Below are 19,125 nucleotides of genomic sequence, written 5' to 3'. Positions count from 1 at the left end.
TGCTAACTTTGGGTTTGTTTGTTCTTCTTTCTCTAGTTCCTTTATGTGTAAGTTTAGATTGAGATTTTTCTTGTTTCTTGAGGTAGGCTTGTATAGGTATAAACTTCCCTCTTAGAACTGCTTTGCTGCATCCCATAGGTTTTGGATCATCGTGTTTTCATTGTCATCTGTCTCTAGGTATTTTTTGATTTCCTCTTTGATTTCTTCAGTGATCTCTTGGTTATTTAGTAACGTATTGTTTAGCCTCCATGTATTTGTGTTTTTTACGTTTTTTCCCTGTAATTGATTTCTAATCTCATAGCGTTGTGGTCAGAAAAGATGCTTGATACGATTTCAGTTTTCTTAAATTTACTGAGGCTTGACTTGTGACCCAAGATGTGATCTATCCTGGAGAATGTTCTGTGCATGCTTGAGAAAAAAGTGTAATCTGTTGTTTTTGGATGGAATGTCCTATAAATATCAATCAAGTCCATCTTGTTTAATGTATCATTTAAAGCTTGTGTTTCCTTATTTATTTTCATTTTGGATGATCTGTCCATTGGTGAAAGTGGGGTGTTAAAGTCCCCTACTATGATTGTGTTACTGTTGATTTCCCCTTTTATGGCTGTTAGCATTTGCCTTATGTATTGAGGTGCTCCTATGTTGGGTGCGTAAATATTTACAAGTGTTGTATCTTCTTGGATAGACCCCTTGATCATTATGTAGTGTCCTTCTTTGTCTCTTGTAATAGTCTTCATTTTAAAGTCTATTTTGTCTGATATGAGAATTGCTGCTGTAGCTTTCTTTTGATTTCCATTTGCATGGAATATCTTTTCCATCTCCTCACTTTCAGTCTGTATGTGTCCCTAGGTCTGAAGTTGGGTCTCTTCTAGACAGCATATGTATGGGTCTTGTTTTTGTATCCATTCAGTCAGTCTGTGTCTTTTGGTTGGATCATTTAATCCATTTACATCTAAGGCAGTTATTGATATGTTCCCATTACCATTTTCTTAATTGTTTTGGGTTTGTTATTGTAGGTCTTTTCCTTCTCTTGTGTTTCCTGCCTAGAGAAGTTCCTTTAGCATTTGTTGTAAAGCTGGTTTGGTGGTGCTGAATTCTCTTAGCTTTTGCTTGTCTGTAAAGCTTTTACTTTCTCTGTTGAATCTGAATGAGATCCTTACTGGGTAGCATAATCTTGGTTGTAGGTTTTTCCCTTTCATCACTTTAAATATGTCCTGCCTCTCCCTTCTGGCTTGCAGAGTTTCTGCTGAAAGATCAGCTGTTAACCTTATGGGGATGCCCTTGTATGTTATTTGTTGTTTTTCCCTTGCTGTTTTTAATATTTTTTTTCTTTGTATTTAATTTTTGTTAGTTTGATTAATATGTGTCTTGGCATGTTTCTCCTTGGATTTATCCTGCATGGGACTCTCTGCGCTTCCTGGACTTGCTTGACTATTCCCTTTCCCATATTAGGGAAGTTTTCAACTATAATTGCTTCAAATATTTTCTCAGTCCCTTTCTTTTTCTCTTATTCTTCTCAGACCCCTGTAATTCGAATGTTGGTGTGTTCAGTTTTGTCCTAGAGGTCTCTAAGACTGGCCTCAATTCTTTTCATTCTTTTTTCTTTATTCTGCACTGCAGTAGTTATTTCCACCATTTTATCTTCCAGGTCGCTTATCTGTTCTTCTGCCTCAGTTATTCTGCTATTGATTCCTTCTAGAGAATTTTTAATTTCATTTATTGTGTTGTTCGTCAGTGTTTGTTTGCTCTTTAGTTCTTCTAGGTCCTTGTTAAACATTTCTTGTATTGTCTTCATTCTATTTCCAAGATTTTGGATCATCTTTATTATCATTACTCAGAGTTCTTATTCAGGTATACTGCCTATTTCCTCTGTTTGTTTGGTCCGGTGGGTTTTTAGTTTGCTTCTTCATCTGCTGTGTGTTTCTCTGTCTTCTCATTTTGCTTATCTTACTGTGTTTGGGGTCTCCTTTTTGCAGGCTGCAGGTTCATAGTTCTCATTTTTGGTGTCTGCCCCCAGTGCCTAAGGTTGGTTCAGTGGGTTGTGTAGGCTTCCTGGTGGAGGGGACTAGTTCCTGTGTTCTGGTGGATGAGGCTGGATCTTGTGTTTCTGGTGGGCAGGACCATGTCCAATGGTGTGTTTTGGGGTGTCTGTGACCTTATTATGATTTTAGGCAGCCCTCTCTTGTAATGGGTGGGGTTGTGTTCCTGTCTCGCTAGTTGTTTTGCATAAGCTGTCCAACACTGTAGCTTGCTGGTTGTTGAGTGGAGCTGGGTCTTAGCGTTGAGATGGAGATCTCTGGGAGAGCTTTCGCTGTTTGATGTTATGTGGAGCCATGAGGGCTCTGGTGGACCAATATCCTGAACTCGGCTCTCCCACCTCAGAGGCACAGGCCTGACACCCGGCCGGAGCACCAAGACCCTGTCAGCCACACGGCTGGTTTCAGTTCTGGTTAGAATTTGACAATCCTGATGATGTTCAGTGATTTTTTTTTTTTTTTGGCTGTGTTGGGTCTTTGTTGCTGTGCATGGGCTTTCTCTGGTTGCGGCAAGCAGGGGCTTCTCTTCGTTGTGGTGCAGTGGCTTTTCTTGTTGCGGAGCACAGGCTCTAGGCGCAGAGGCTTCAGTAGTTGTGGCACGTGAGCTCTAGAGCGCGGGCTCAGTGGTTGTGGTGCACGGGCTTAGTTGCTCCGCGGCCTGTGGGATCTTGCCGGGCCAGGGCTTGAACCCGTGTCCCCTGCATTGGCAGGCAGATTCTTAACCACTGCGCCACCAGGGAAGCCCCTCAGTGATTTTTTTTTGTTTAGTTTCCAAAACTCCTGAATCAGTTTCCAGGTTCTCTGCATTCAGTCAACACTGATGCCCAGAGAGAGACCATCTCCTTTCAGTGGATGAGCATTCTTTTATTCGTAACCTATTTCCTGTTTCCTGAAAGAAATTTCCATTTCACCCTAGCCCTTGTGCATCACAATGCACTGACTGGTGATAACAGCAGTGCAGCAAAGGAGACAAAACAATTCAGAAGTTTGTTTCTCCTTCTCTTTCCTTTCTTATTTTTTTTTAACTTAGGTCCTCTTTCTTTTCTTCTTGGTGTTCCTGGCCAGAGGTTTGTCCATTATGTGTACTCTTTCAAAAAACCAACTCTTGGTTTTTTTGAATTTTTACATTTTTCTTCATCTCTATTTTATTTTCTCTCTGATCTTTATTATTACATTTCTTATGTTACCTTTAGGTTTTGTTTATTCTTTTTCTAATTTTCTTAGGTGGTAGGTTAGGTTGTTTATTTGAGATTTTTCTTATTTTTTAGGAAGACTTGTATGGCTCTGTACTTCCCTCTTAGGACTGCTTTTGCTTCGTCCCAGAGATTTGGTATGGTTAGATTTTCATTGTTGTTCGTCTCATGGTTTTTAAAAATTTCCTCTTTTATGTCATTGTTCACCCATTGGTTTTTTAGTAGCATGTTGTATGGTCTCCATATAAGTCTTTTCTTTTCCTTTCTCTCTCTGGTTGATTTCTGGTTTCATGCCATTGTGGTTAGAAAAGATACTTCAAATTTCTATCTTAAATTTGTTTAGGCTTGTTTTGTGAGACAGTATGTGGCCTGTTCTAGAAAATGTTCTATGTGCACTTGAATAGAATGTGTTTTCTAGTTTTTTGGATGTAATATGCTGAAAATATCTATTAAGTTTAACTGTTCTACTGTGTCATTTAGGATCTCTTTTCCCTTATCAATTTTCTATCTAGAAGATCTCTTTATTAATGACAGTGGGCTGTTAAAATCTCCCACTATTATTATATTCCCATCAGTTTCTCCCTTTATGTCTCTTAACATTTGTTTTATTTAAGTGCTCCTATAATAGGTGCATATATGTTAATGAGTGTAATATCCTCTTCTTGTATTGATACCATTATTATATAGTGTTTTTCTTTGTTTCTTTATGGCCTTGGCTTTAAAGTCTATTTTGTCTGATATGAGTATTGCTACCCCCTGCTTTATTGTCATTTCCATTTGCTAGAAATACTGTTTTTGATTACCTCACTTTCAATCTATGTGTGTTCTTCACCCTAAAGTGGGTCTGTTATAGCCAGCATATTGTAGACTCTTGTTTTATTATCCAGTCTGCCAGTCTTTGTGCTTTGATTGGAGCATTTAGTCCATTGACATTTAAGGTAATTATGGAAAGATATTTTTTATTGCCATTTTAAACCTTGTTTTCTTATTGATTTTGTATTTCTTTTCTTTTTTTTTCCTTTTGTGATTTGATGGTTTTCTTTTGTATTATGCTTTTTGTTCTCTTCGCTTTTCGTGAATATGTTTTTGTTTTGTGATTACCCTGTTTTCAAGTACGTTTACCCATTACTGTATCTACTTGCTTTAGACTGGTAGCCATATAGGCTCAAGCATAGTCTAAGAAGAAAAATCTACATTGTCTTACTTTCTTCCCCCACATTTTGACTCTGATGTCCTCTTTTACATCTCATTTATACTTTTGCTGTTCAATGTGGCTATCATCACTTTCACAAAAATTTTTTTGATTATTTTTCCTCAATCTCTGTACTGGTTTATTTAAGTGACTTTTTTTTCCAATTGTGTGATTTTCTCTTTCCTATAGATTCTTCTTTTCTACTTAGAGAATACCTTTCAATATTTCTTTTAGGATTTTAGTGTTACTGTATTCTTTTAGTTTTTTCTTCTCTGAGAAATTCTCCTTCTATTCTAAATGATAATCTTGCTGGTTAGAGTATCCTAGGTTGCAGGTTTTTCCATTTCAGGACTTTGAATATATCTTGCCACTCCCTTCTGGCCTGCAGTGTTTCTGTATTGTGGTCAGTTCATAGTCTTATGGCGGTTCACTTGTAATTAATTCTTTGTTTTTTTCTTGCTGTCCTTAGAATCCTCCGTTTATTTTTCACTTTTGCCATTCTAATTGTAATGTGTCTTGGTGTAGTTCTCTTCAGGTTCATCTTGTGTTGGACCCTCTGTGCTTCCTATACCTGGATATCTGTTTCCTTCTTTAGGTTTGGGAAATTTTCAGCTATAATTTCTTCTAATACATTTTTGATCCCCTTTTTCTTCTTCTTCTGGGATTCCAATTGTGCATAGATTGACGTGCTTTATATTATCCCATAGATCTCATATATTGCTTTTTCTTGTCTTTCTGTCTGCTGTTCTGATTGGGTGATTTCCATTACTCTATCTTCCAGATCACTTATTCATTCTTCTGCATTATTTAGTTTGCTATTTATTGCCTTTAGGTTGGCTTTCATCTTGGCAAGTGAGTTTTATAATTTTTATCGTCTCCCCTTTATAGTTTCTAGTTCCTTTTTACAGTGATTTGTATTTGTTGATAGCCTTTCTTAATTCTTTCAGTATCTTTATTACCTCCTTCTGGAACTGGGGGTCTGGTAGTCTGTAGAGGTCTGTTTCATTATTTGCTCTTTCAGGGGATTTTCTTATTTTAATTGGGAGTAGTTCCTCTGCCTTTTCATTTCATTTAAATTTCTCTGACTATGGATTTAAGACAAAGTTATATACTGTGGTCTTGAAGGGCTGTTTTTCTGTGGGAGCATCCCTGTGTGGCCTAATATTTTTGGTGCGAGGACTTTTTAGTGTGGATGCCTGCCATGTCTGTCTTCAGGTTGTGCTGGATGTTATAGGAGGTACGATAGGTGTTGTGGTGACCAGAGCCTGCACTGGATGTTCAGCAGGGCCTCCTCTTTGCTCTGTGGTTGTCACAGCCCTCTTTGGGGCGGGTCTGCTCCCCAGTTGTTGGAGAAGAAGCCCCATATCCATTTCTGAGCTGTGGTGTGAGGTAGGCAGGACTGGAGCACTCCCGCTGAGAGAGGAGCCACTGAGTATTCTTCCACCGGAGCTGTCCACTAGGAAATGTGCTCTGTGGTGTTGCCTGTCACCTGTTGTGCAGGCTCACAAAGTACACTGTTGTTGGCACTGCCCTTGGCCCCGAGTCAGCCATGGGAATGCAGGCAGTCTACCAGGTGTACCTCAGGTGCTGTGCTCACAAAGCCACTAGCACAGATCCACCAAAGTCAGGCATGGGGACCGCTGTAGTTGCACACCTGGACCCGCCATGGGAGCTAAGGAGTCAGCTCAGGCCCTGACCATGCATCTGCATGCACGGGGCCCACAAAGCCTGCAGCTACTAATGCCGGACCCACCATAGCTACAGGAGCGCCAGTAATCTGCTCAGGTGTCCCACAGGCAATGAAGGTACAAAGCTGCGTGCAGCTACATAAATCCACTGAAGTCACACGCCTCTGCCTGTGGGCAACCCGCCAGCACTCGCATGCCCCCCGAGCTGTAGAGGGGGAGCCGTGCCCACTGTAAGCACCGAGAACGAGGCCGCTACGGCGAGGCCCCCCACTCCCTTGGTGTGCACGTTAATAACGGGGCTTCTGTGACCAACCCATACTCTGTCCTGCACACACGCCTGGCCGCAGCCTGGACCACGCTCCAGCCCCTTTGGGCCATCTCTGCGCAGCCAACCCGTCCTCTCCCTGTGTCTATCTGCTGAAGCCGAGTTTCAGCACCCAGCCCCACGTGCTCCAGCAGATGCGCGTCTGGGCTGCGGAGTGCAACCAGGTGGCCGCGACTGTCTGTGCTGGTCTCTCTCTGTTCTGCCTGCTGCAAGCCGGCTGGCCGCACTGTCTGAGCTGCTGAAGCTCCCTGTCCCGGCTGATCTCCCAGCTGGTGAAGGGGGTTCCTGGGGTGAGGAGACCTTGCCTCTTTCACAGCTCCCTCCAAGGGGTGCAGGTCCCATCCTGATTCTTTTTTTTTTTTTCTTTCATCCTACCCAGTTATATGGTGATCTTTCTTGAAGCTTTGGTTGTATGAGATCTTCTGCCAGCCTCCTGTAGGTATTCTGTGAGAATTGTTCCACATGTACATGTATTGTTGATGTATTTATGGGAGGAGGTGAGCTCCATGTCCTTTTATATTCTGCCATCTTGATCTCTCTGTCCGGTACCTTTTTTTAGTAACAAGTTCTCAGTAAAGCTTAATGTCGAACCAACAAGGTTCAGACAGTGGTTCCCCCATCTGCTTCACTTCTGACATAAATTCTTCTAAATGTGCTTTGACCTAATGACTGGATCAGGGGACAAGCCACTAGACATGGCAGTATGGACTGTTATGTCACCTTTCTGCCTCTGCTTACTCATGGATCAAAGACTGAAAAATGCCAACCTGGAAGGCACTACAGTTATATGAAGCACCTTGATGTGGTACAAAGACACAAGGAACACTTTTTGGAAATAAACATGTTTATTCTAAAATTAATGCAAATAATTGAAATTATAGCAGAGGATGTTAAGGAGCTATTATGGACCAAAAAAAACACAAGAAAAAGTAAGGCAATTACAACTCCAGCTCAAGAAAAGGCTCTCAAACACATGCCTTCTGCTTACGGGCTATAGCTGGTGGCTACCAAGTTAGGCCTCTGTCATTACTTCTATCACTACTGGGTCTAGCTAAAAGCAGCTTGTTGCTGTCAAGACCCACAGAGAAGGCAAAGGGGCTCACAGCTGTGAGCATCAGGACACCACTTCTTGGGTGGACCACGCCTCCTCACCAAACATATCCTGGCCCCTTTTTCTCTAGGGTTTACCCCAAAGCAAGTAGGGGCTCAGGGAACCAAGTCCTTTGGCAGAAACTATATGGCAAAGGCGGTATTCCTTGGCTTGATTCTGGCCAAGTGTGAATGGGCTGAGAGCCAGAATGAAAAGCTGGGTTACCTGAAGGACAGAACTTCAGAGCCTGAATAACCCTTCAGAAAGACTTCTCACTTCCTATTCATAATGGGACAAGAGGCCCAGTGGTTACGTGTGCAGATATCTGAGGAGTTCCATCAGCTCCCAAACCAAACGTAGGGCTTGAAATCAGTGTCCTTTGGTGAAATGGATCCACACTGCCCAGCTGGGTGGAGACCACCCCAGATGGCTCAATCCATCAGTAAGATGTAAGCAGGTGTGGATGAGGGGGGCGACTGAAAACTTAAGAGAAGGCCCTGGCCCTGAGGAACTGAAGATGTGAGTTCCAGACCTTTAAACAGGTGTGGCCACCACTTCTGGTGGAGCTACCAGGAAGGTGCTTGGAACTGAGCAGAACTGCCGCTCGTCCATGTCTGAACTGGTTCTGGTATCAGTGGTCACACACAACCATTTCAACACCAAGGGGCACTTCTCCCCAGCAGCCGGTTTGGAGCTGCCACCACCCCAGTAGGTATCTTCCCTGTGTGAATATAGTCATCCACAGTGACTAAAACTGGGGACATTTTATTAACTGCTTCTTAAGAGATTATTGCTGCAATTAGGAAGGGAGCCTTGAGATGGAAAAGGGGGAGAATAAAGACCGAAAAGATCTAAAAGAGGCCAGTACCGTTTTCCAGGTATAAAACCGGTCATGTTAAAAGTGACGTGGCAGTATATTCACGCGACTACTTAATTCTAACCCAGAAAAGAGAGTACAGTCTTCGCAGAGGCCGATGTGACACCTGCTAGCAACAAGACATCATCAAGACATTCTACCCACCACTGCCAGACTGTTACGTGCACAGGTGTACAGAATAGAAAGCCCACAAGTGTTGGTCAGACTAACGCTCGTGACCATAACCTAAAGTGGCAACAAGCACTGTCACAGCACAGAGGAAGGTCCTGGGAGACACGGGAAGCAAGAGCACACTCTGCAGGACACGTGCTTCTCCATCTCAGCAGCTGACAAACCACAGTGCTGCCTGCCGGGGGGTTCTGGGCCCCTGGACTTCCTCTGTCCAACCTGAACACACTGGAGATTCGGACGGTTCATGCACAGTCTCTCTCTCAGGAGGTGCCCAGCAGTTCAGCCACCAGGGGGAACGTGACTCTCACCTCCAAAGGATCTGAGCCTCTAACAGAAACATACCCCAACCATCCTTGGAACCCACAGAAGACAGGACGAAGACACCACACCAGCCCTGCAGTGACATGGCCAGCTGGTCACAGTTAGTGTGGAGGAAGTACAGAGCTAAAGAACACTTCAGACAACCGTGCCAAGGAGCCGGCGGGAAGTCCGGGCGTCGTGGCTCTCCCGGCCGGTGTTCCCAGCGAAGAAGGCTAGAGGAGTCCAGCCTGAAGAGGCTGAATATTCAGGAGTCCCTGAGAGGGGTAGGGGACGAAGGAAAGTTCCTCCTGACTTACCCCTACCCAGGTGAAAGCCTCAAGGACCAATCCAGTTGCCCTCGGCCCGGGTCAGGAGTAGCCCGGCCCCGCTGAGGAAGAAGGCACATGGGGTGTCAGCATGAGAGCAGGACCACGGCTCAGCCTAGATCAGGGCCCCGCGTGGGAGGCGGAGCGTGGGGAGCGGGCGCAGGGTTGGGTCCTGTCCCTGCACCACCCTGAGCAACTAGTCTGACGAAGGAATCCCAGGCCCTGGGCCACAGCTGACACTTGCCATCATGTCTTCCTATTCCAGAAAGTTTACCTCATCCTAGCCAGGGCCGAGGAGCTTGCAGTACCTGAGGCTTAACTGCCGTCGTACCTTTGGGAGCTGAATAAAGGGGGAAGAGGCAGGAAGAACACAGAATGGAGAGAGATTTTCCCTGCCTTGGGGGCTCTCTCACGCCCACCTCGGGTAAGTTGAGGCAATTTGTGAAGGTGCTTTGAGCTGTTCCTTCAGGCAAGCAAACATGCTTGACGGCTTGGAGTGGCAGGGAGGGGAGGACTGCTGCCAACTCTGGTGACACATGTGAATTTGGGTGCTCATCCCACCCCAATCCTCAGGAAAGTACAGAAAAGGGCCCAGGAGAGAGTTCAGGTGTGCCCCAACGCTGCCAATTCAGGGAGGCAGCCCCAGAAGGCCCTAGATTCTCTGAAACCGCGTTCTTTCCCTCGTCCATGGAAATAGGGACAAACCAGTGGGGACATAATTTCCAACAACAGTCTTCAAAGATGACGACAACCAAGTATCAAATGGGAACTGCAGGCACCGCCGAGGACCAGCGACTGCTCCAGACCCTGCCGTGGTGGACTGAGCAGATCTGCTGGACCGTGCCGGCCCCGCAGAGCAAGAAGATGGCTGGTCAACCTGTGTCTTCGAGAGACAACACAAGCTGCAACAGAAGGGACCCTGAGACAGCTAACCACTCACAGAGGAGGACTGGAAAAGCCTCCTGCTTAGAGCAGACCTCACCCTCACCAAAGGAAACATCGGTTATGGAACACTTCCCGTCTGACTAGCCCACCTGCCTGAGGTAACAAAGCAAACCTTTTCCTATCTTGTAAACCGTAGCCCAGCTTCCCTAAGGAGTCAGGACAGGTCAGAGCTCCCACACCGTGATTAAGTGAAGCTGAAAGCAAGAGGGGTTAGAGAAGGAAATGGTTAAAACAATTCCCAGGGTAACATTTAGGACAAGGGCAAAATAATTACGTCATGGAATCCTTTAGAGTCTTCACGTTAAAAACCACAAAGGGATGGAAACAAGAATCCTGAGGATCAAGCTGTCTCATGGTCTGCCGTGCTGTGCTCTGTGGAGCAAAGACCAGATGTTGAAACCACGTGGCCCGTCCCACACCCCGAGAACCTTCTGAAGGCCAGAGGCACCTCAGGGCCACGGAGGATCCCAGCTCAGCGGGGTTTTGGAGAACCATTCATCTGGCTGCCCTGAGTTACAGCGTCTGTGCTGAAAAGGCTGTCCAAGAAGACGGAGGACAGTTCTGCCACCAGGTTCCTGTCGACTGTAGCCTGGGCCATGCCGTAGATCGCACCCTACAAGCCCAGTCACAGAGTGTCATTAGAGACGGGGGGTCCGGAGCAGCCCGCGCTGCGGTCGCGCACTCCTCCTCCCCCCATGCCCGCCTCCCCAGCCCAGGCACTGTGCGAGCAGCAAGGCATAGGCTGTTTTTCACAGGCATTTGCCAGCCTGCCATTCTGCCTTAAGAACCGTCCTACGGGATTTGGTGTAGAAAATTCCGGAGGAAACAGGCTTATTGCCTTTACCTGTGTCAAAATTTTCTTTTGAAATGGACACTACCACCACCTGTCTTTGTACAGCACTTTCAAATTTACAAGGTGCTTATTATATCTAGCATACCTCGTTTGAGACTAAAACAAACCCTGGGAATGGGTGAGCAGAGATCATCAGTTCTGACTAATAAGGAAAGAGGTTTGTGGATAAGGGACAGAGGCAGGAACAGACTGGAGATCATCTGATTCTTTCAAGCCCACCAACACCACCTGAACTTCCACAGGAAGAAAAAACCCCACGTGTCCCTACCATTCCTGTGGTCTTTGCTTTCGGATTCTTCATGATTTGAGTGACGGATTCCCGGATGTCCTTTAGGAACTGTATCGCTACTCGCTTACGGGTGTGTACCAGTGTGATGCAGAAATGAATGCTATGGGAGAAGAAAGACAAAGTGAGATGAATCCTGGAATAAGAGGGGGAAAAAGTTCTGAAATCAGGCAGCCCCCAACACAGGAATTGATTGACTGCTTCTTCATGGTGCTCGTGACAAGTGTAGCCAAAGTGCTCCCAGCCGTGGGCATCAGGGCTCTCAGATACATGGGCTGTCAAGAGGGCTCCATGCCCTCAGCGTGACCGGGAACCACCCTGACAAGATGAATACAGCTGGCTGTTCTGTCCTCCCCCTCCCCTCAGAAACTGTCCACTGCTGTTCCTTCAAGCATGTGACAACCCACAGGACGCTTTTATCTTAGGTGGTAAACCCTCATGGGGCTAGGGCCATGTGGCTGGGGTCTCGAAGGTCTTCAGGGCAGAGAAGAAACTGACTGCCCCTGTAGGGAGATTGGGGTACAGTGGGATTGTGAAGAGGAGAAAACGGAATCCAGATGGGACTGGCAGTGGCACGACACATGACAGGATCGGCAGGGGTGCGGAGGACACTAAGAGACCTACTCTGTTGAAGCAGAGTGTTTATTTAAAGGCATCCTGGAAGATTAGGTTAGAAATGCCTATGGAAGGCGACAGCAGCAGGCCTGAATGACTGCAGGCCCTGGATTAGAGGCCCTCCGTTACTCAGGTCATGAGAGCACCTGCGGATGGGCCAGAACAGAGCCCAGAGAGAGAGCAAGTGTGTGTGGGGCGGTGGGAGACGATCTCATGACCGACCACTCGTCTCAAGGCTGCCACCTAATTTGCCAGACTTTAAAGCTAACAGTCTTGTTCTTGATATCGAATAACTCCAAATAGCAAGACAGACATCCTGAGATACTACAGGTGCCACTAAAGTGCTGGGCTCTAGCAGTCACTCTCTGTACTTCAGGTCGTCTTGCTGTCCAAGTCCTTCAGCAGTCATGGAGCAAAGGAAAGTCTTCAAGCTCACCTGGGTGGGAACTGCAACTGGTTCAAGCTCCAGCCCTTGGCATTCATCAGGTTGAATAGTCGATAGATGTCAAAATCATGGGAGCCCAGAGCAATGACTGACAATTGAGGATTCCCAAAAACAAAGATGCCTTTGATATTTTCCAGTCTTAAAACAAAAAGAACAGAAAGGAAATTCAGGCACGTACATTCTTCTGGTCATCTCATGTCTCCCTTGTAACAAATCTAACCTTTGGGGGCTTGAGTTTTCTCATAAGGTGGCTAGACTGAGATCAGTGGTTCCTAAATATTAAAAATATTTTTAAGGCTCAAACCCCACTAGATCCAATGAATCAAGACTGTTGGCTCTTAACCTGTCTGCCCAACCCCCAAATTATAATATGCCCCTCAGGGGTATCTGAGGGATAAACGCTGTACTTTTTTGTAAATCCTGGAAAAATAATCCATCTCTCTTTAAAAAAGTCATCCATGTAGGGCTTCCCTGGTGGTTCAGTGGTTAAGAATCCGCCTGCCAATGCAGGGGACACGAGTTCAAGCCCTGGTCCGGGAAGATCCCACATGCTGCAAAGCAGCTAAGCCCATGTGCCACAACTACTGAGCCTGCGCTCTAGAGCCCACGAGCCACAACTCCTGAAGCCTGCACACCTAGAGCCCATGCTCCACAACAAGACAAGCCACTGCAATGAGAAGCCCATGCACCACAACCAAGAGTAGCCTCCGCTCGCCGCAACTAAAGAAAGCCCGCGTGCAGCAACAAAATTAAAAAATAAAAATAAAAAGTCATCCACGTAATCCCTAAAGCAAGAAATGGTACAGCACTTCTCAGCAGATGGTGTATCAGGACCATATGCAGGCCTTTTTCAAGTGAGCTGTGCCTACTGGCTGCTTTCATTCACCCTCAAGAGCGTGAAGAGGCCTCCCCAATCCTGGTGACACACGGAGAGCCAGGCAGGTGACACACGAAGAGGTGTGTTAGACAAAGCACACAAGCTGGTTCTAGCCTTCACCCCAGATTTCACCACCCCTTCCGCCCTCCCCCTCTCCAGTTCTTCTCTTACTCCAGCGATCCTCCAAGTGTGACTCAGACCAGCAGCATTAGTGTCCACTGGGAACTTTCAGAAATGCCAATCTTCAGACTCCCGTTCCAGACCTACTGCGTCAGAATCCTAGGAGTGGGCCCCGGCAATCTGCATCTTAACAAGCCCTCCGTGTGACTGATGAGGGTTCAACCTCACGTTCTGAGAAGCGCTGTCTTAACCGTTAAGCTGTACACCAGCACCTGGCAAGAGCTGCCAGTTGTCAGGGAGACAACACGGCCCACGGATGAAGCCCGGGTGCGGCCTCCAAGTCCCAGCACGCAAGGGAGCTGACCCCCCCAGGCCAACACCACACTCCGGGCCTGCAGACGGGCTGCAGCCACGGCACTGGGCCTAGCAGCTGCCTTGAGCCTACAGCAGACAAAGCAAGTGACACGGCAGAGCCCCCCAACCTTCCAGACATACTCTGACTTGAGGAAGCGAGTGGTTTTGATGATCTGCTTGGTAGCTTCAACGTAGCCGCTCTCACCGAAGTACATCAGGGCGGCCCAACAGGCTGCACTGATGCCACCAGGCCGTGAGCCCGCAATGGTTGGGGAAGCGTAGATGCCGCCCTGCCAATCTGTGTCAACGAAGAACTGATGGTGCCTGTACTTCTTGTCAGAGTATAACACCACTGAAGAGCCCTTGGGAGCGTAGCCATACTGAGGGGCAGAAGCAGACAGGTGAGTGTACAGTTCCACGCAGCAGACCTGCCCCAGAGCTCTCTTCATGCAGATTCCCCCTGTCTGTCGGTTTCCCTCTGTTCCCACTCACATTAAGATTTCCAACTTATTTATTAAAAAGTATAAGAAACTTCAGGGCAGTTCATGGGGTTTAAATTCTCTGTTTTAGGAATGAGGAATCTGAGGCCCAGGAAAAGCAACGTCTTGTCTAGTTAATCGGTTTGCTTCCTATCTCTCACGCAGCATAGAGTTTTCCTTATTCTTATTTAAGACAGTACCCCAGGAAGGTATGTCAGGATGGAAGCAAAGATAAATTTCCACTGGAAGCCAGGACAGGTGGAATTGAGGTCACTTGTAGCAACTAAAATCACGCTCTGACCCCCTTTCCATCCTTTCTGGCTGAGTATCATGCTTCCTTCTTAACACCATGGTGCTCAAAATCTAGAAGCTACTTCATCCAGCTGTAAAATGAACTACGTACTTCACGAGTGTGCCCTCCTAATTAGCTCACTGAAGCTAACACGTGACTGATGTTACCCCCTGAGCCACACAAGGATAGACAGTAAGAAAGAGGGCACTTTGCCTCAGTCCACCAGGGGTAGCAGGCATGGACATTTCAAACATCACAAGCCAAACATTCCTGAGCACATAAGTTCATCCCTTTTTCAGAAGGGCTCTTCCAGTGATAAAACTCCAGTCACGCAGGTACAGGAGCCCCAGGAGCTTGGGGGCTGCAGCGTCAGCGTACCTCCTCTTAGGAACTCCGGTTATCAACCTCACCTCCTCCCCCCACCCCCAAGGATCTCAAGGCTTCAGGGAACCTTTGTGTAAGGGCCACTACACTAGCATGTCGCAGTTACATACAGTCACTGGATACAGAAACTCTCTTAGCTGTGACATAAAGATAATAGCTTCCTTTTCACTACTGCTGGTCACCTCTAGCATTGTACCTTGTCATACGAATCAGCTGCCTTGGTGTGAGCAAAGAGCCAGATTTAATTTTATATTAATGGGGGAAACTAATGCTTTAACCAATTTTTTTACTGGTAGTAGTCAAAATAATCAACTGTCTACTTTGATTAACATGTGGTCTCTTCCCTCACTCACCTTATGAGTATCAACTGAAATGCTGGTCACACCTTTCACCCGGAAATCAAATGGGTGCTCCAGTGGGTATCCGGCTTTCTCCATAAAGACGATGAGGAAGCCCCCCAGACAAGCGTCCACGTGAAGAGGTATTTTGTATTTGACAGCCAGCTAGTTCCATAAACCAAAGACCATAGACAATATCAGTTATAGCTCTACAACGAAAACTTTGCAAGACATGGGTGGAATGGTGGGATACAGGCCCAAGGCATTATGTACTGTCTTCCATGTTTTAAAAACCTGGCTGTTTTTGACATTTTTTAATAAAGCTTGTCTTTCAAATGTAGTTAGCCTTCAAAATAATTCATCTGAATGTGGTTTCTATTTTATATTTAAATACGTGGGTCCTCAAACTCACCTGCAAAATCCAGCAAGAAATGAGAAGCACTCTGATTTAGGCTGGGGGCGGGGAAGGAGGGAGGGATGCTCTGGGGCAGCATGGTGAGCTCTGGCAGGCATGCCCTAAATGCAGATTATTTCCTGATCTGAATCAAAACGTCAGTACTGCTTCAGAATGTCCAGTTTAAACAAAGGCTTCCTCCTCGTGTTATCCCTCCCCCGTAGCAGAAGCTAGTCACTTTCAGAGGCTTCGGCAGAGCTGTGCAGCTTATCACAGGGCGGATGAGAGCTGTTCATCACCACTGGGCTAGAATCTAAACTCAAAATAGCTTCTTTTTGCCAAGTACTGCACCATTAGATTCTACTTTAAAAGCTCAGTCTGCCTGCCTAGTAGTCCATTCTCACACATACCTTGGCCACATCAGGGACAGGATCTATCACACCGTGAGGAAACTGGGGGGCAGAACAGACGAGCATGGCAGTGTTCCTGGAGATGGCTCTTCGCATGGCCTAGGGGTTTAAAGTTGAAAGGAAAGTGAGAAGCCACATCACAATTCCTCCTCTTTTCTGCCGCCAGGAGCCATCTAGGCTACTAGCCTCGAGTTCCAGTTCCACTAGCACCCCTGCTTCACCTCTCCAACCTGGAAGAACACCACCGCCCTGCCGTGCTGGCCGGATACAAACATTTGGGGGGAACAGTCTGAGAGCACAGTACAAAAACAGCAGAATCACCGTGAGGGTAAAAAAGAATATTCGGCTAAGAGGCAAAAGAGCCAAATGTGAGTCCTTGCCCCACCTATTAGCAGTGAAGCCTTGAGGAAACTACGTAACCAGCCAGTGTGTTTCCGCGGCTGCAATAACACTAACAGCTTCTACGACCTCCCCAGGTTGTCATGAGGCTCAAATGCGATTCTGATAACACTGAAAACTACAGAGTTCTTCTGTGTAAATGCAAGGCATAAAAGTAATTACTAAAGGAATATTACTCTGGCTTAAAATATCCTGCCATTTGCGACAATGTGGATGAACTTGGACGACATTATGCTAAGTTAAATAAGCCAGACACAGAAGGACAAATACTGCACGATCTCACTTATATGAGGAATCTAAAACAAACTCATAGATGCAAAGAGTAGAACTGTGCTTGCCAGGAGCTGGAGGATGAGGGCAACAGGGAGATGTTGGTCAAGGGGTACCAAGTTCCAGTTAGGCAAGATGAGTGAGTTCTGGAGCTCTAATGTACAGCCATGTGACTATGCTGAGCAACACTGCACCGTATAGCTGAAATCTGCTGAGAGATCTGCAGGGTGGTCTTACGTATTCTAACCGTGAAGAAAGAAAATGGAACTATGTGAGGTGATGGAGATGTTAAATAGCTTGACTGTGGTGATGATTTCACAATGTACGCATGGATCAAAACACCAAGTTGTATACCCTATACACAATTTTTTACTTGTCAATTAGTTAATACCTCAATTAAGGTGGGGGGAATAATGCTAGTGCTAATAAATTGTACAGTTTACTTCTGAAAAAAAAATTACTATTATAATGGCAATGGTACTAATTCAGGCCAATCGAAAACGACAGTGAGAGTCTTAGGGCAAGTTAGTCCTGGCTCATTTTACAGACAGAAGAGAGTGATGGTGCTGAAACAAAACCTTAAAGTCTCAGGTTTGTCTCATCTTCCTATTCGAGTTCATGAAAAGACTGAAGCTGCAGTGACTCACCACTGCCAGTGGCAGTTTTTGCAACTCTGGCTACTACAGTCAAAGGCATTTTGAGCCTATCTGTGTGTGACACTGGAAAAAGCACTTCCTGCTTCTTGCAGCCCAAGACAGACAACAGCCCTTCAGAGGAACTCACCCGAACATCCACCTCCATCACTTTGTTCAGTGGAACCCGTTTAATCTTCATCCCAAAATAGTTGGCTGCTTTGTCAAATGCAGCATGGGCACTCTGGGGGGCTACACTAAAGGACAGGGAAGAAGAAAACAGTGAAATTCAAATCAAAACAGGGTTCAAGAGATAACATGGTTAGCAGCTAATCTAAATCACCAGGAAGCAACTTCTGATTACTTTTAGTCCAGTTTTTAAAACTGTTTATATTGTTTTATTTTTCTTTTTAAACACAGACAAAAAGAGGTCACCTGATTTTCTAGAGAAACCTTCTCCCTACTTCTTCCTGCTACCAAACCATTTTGGTAGCAGGAAGAACTTGGAAATAATGCCACATGGAGGGATCCCAAGCATCAGTCAGGGCTGACGGGGAATCTGGCTCAGATCAACATGCGGTCGAACCCTCTAGGGGTTGCCTACCCAAAGACGGGTACCTCAGTGAGGAGCAAGCTTCCTGACACAACACATGTTCAAGCACAAAACATAAGATTGCTCGGCAGGGATGCTAAAGCAGCAGTCAAGCATCAGATCAGTGCTCTTCTCCATCTCTGGAAGACCATGATCCTATGAAAAACGACAATCCCCATTTTTCCTTCATATTTGGGAGCAGCATTTCAAACAGTATTGAAAAAGGAAACCAAGTCATTTGCTTTCAGACTTCCCTCATTTACTCCTCTCTTACAATTAATCTGTTCCCTTTAAGGCAGAAAAATCGCTATCACTGAATAAGTACCAAGCATCAAAGATTCGTGCATCTTTGCACGAATGGCAGCCTAACTTACTCTTAGGCTAGGTATGGATCACAGCATGAGATCATGTACAACAAAACTCTTAGTCACTTGACACTTGTGGAAAAAAATTAACCCAAAAGATGTGGTATGAACACATTGTACAAGGAGGGAACCTAAAGAAAAAAAAAAATGCAACCAAGTATCAAAATTATGTCCATGGGGTGGCAATACAGGTACATCTCAAGAAGATTTATTAAAACTTTCCTCCCAGAACACAGCTGTCAGGCTGAAATTTTCTTAGGGAGCACCCCGAAGCAGCCTATTATACTTAAGTAACTTTCACTGAACTGAGATAAGTAGAGAGCTTTCCTTAGGCACGAGATAAACTTATAGCATCACAGAATTCAAAGATGTAGTCCTATAACTCTGTCAACTTTTAGAAAAAGGATCAATATACACCAGGTATAAATCTGGGTGGTTGGGAAAGGGAATGACCTTCAATATTAACTAGCAGATCCACTTAGGATTTTGCTGAATGTGAAGGATAATGGTCAGGGGCACAGGACGGGAGAGAAGAGGACTGGAATTACCAGAGGAAGACAAGAATCAGAAAACAGATTATCAGGCTGTTTCACACAGCAGTATTCCACACAGACAAACCTAACAGGGGAGAAAACCCAGCCACACATACAGTCAAGCCCTCCGTATCCATGAGTTCAGCCACCCAAGGAAGGAAAATATTCAGGGGGAAATGAGTTCCAAAAAGCAAAACTTGTATTTGCTGCATACCAGCAACTGTTTACATAGCATTTACACATTAAGTATTCTAAGTAATCTAGAGATGATTTAAAACCATACGGAGGGGCTTCCCTGGTGGCACAGTGGTTAAGAATGCGCCTGCCAATGCAGGGGACACAGG

General features: G+C 45.7%; 2 protein-coding genes across 8 annotated transcripts in view; one reads left to right on the top strand and one right to left on the bottom strand.

Annotated features, from left to right (window-relative positions):
• Positions 1-19,074, top strand: part of PCBD1 (pterin-4 alpha-carbinolamine dehydratase 1) — a 37,269-nt gene extending 18,195 nt beyond the window's left edge. Inside the window, exons 4-5 of one of the 3 annotated variants that reach the window (XR_004346087.1) lie at positions 9,464-9,622; positions 9,896-13,822. Coding sequence is in view for 2 of the 3 variants with exons in the window: in XM_032607454.1 (XP_032463345.1) it covers positions 16,157-16,396 (240 nt within the window). In the remaining variant the exon portion in view is untranslated. Of the gene's footprint in view, positions 1-9,463; positions 15,983-16,156 lie in introns of those variants that run through there. The other 2 variants (XM_032607454.1, XM_032607456.1) reach the window with 2 other exon arrangements.
• The window catches only part of SGPL1 (sphingosine-1-phosphate lyase 1), a 55,760-nt gene continuing 43,895 nt past the window's right edge, over positions 7,261-19,125 (bottom strand). For 3 of the 5 annotated variants that reach the window (XM_032607452.1, XM_032607449.1, XM_032607453.1), the window contains exons 9-15: positions 17,443-17,548; positions 15,991-16,089; positions 15,202-15,351; positions 13,835-14,073; positions 12,334-12,480; positions 11,265-11,385; positions 10,152-10,756 (exon numbers count right to left, since the gene is read on the bottom strand). In XM_032607452.1, the coding sequence (XP_032463343.1) occupies positions 10,616-10,756; positions 11,265-11,385; positions 12,334-12,480; positions 13,835-14,073; positions 15,202-15,351; positions 15,991-16,089; positions 17,443-17,548 (1,003 nt within the window). In that variant the 3' untranslated portion in view covers positions 10,152-10,615. Of the gene's footprint in view, positions 10,757-11,264; positions 11,386-12,333; positions 12,481-13,834; positions 14,074-15,201; positions 15,352-15,990; positions 16,090-17,442; positions 17,549-19,125 lie in introns of all 5 variants that reach the window. The other 2 variants (XM_032607448.1, XM_032607450.1) reach the window with 2 other exon arrangements.

Source organism: Phocoena sinus, chromosome 16 (genome assembly GCF_008692025.1).
Source record: "Phocoena sinus isolate mPhoSin1 chromosome 16, mPhoSin1.pri, whole genome shotgun sequence".
Lineage (NCBI taxonomy): Eukaryota > Metazoa > Chordata > Mammalia > Artiodactyla > Phocoenidae > Phocoena > Phocoena sinus.
This window is presented reverse-complemented; position numbering and strand designations above follow the sequence as displayed.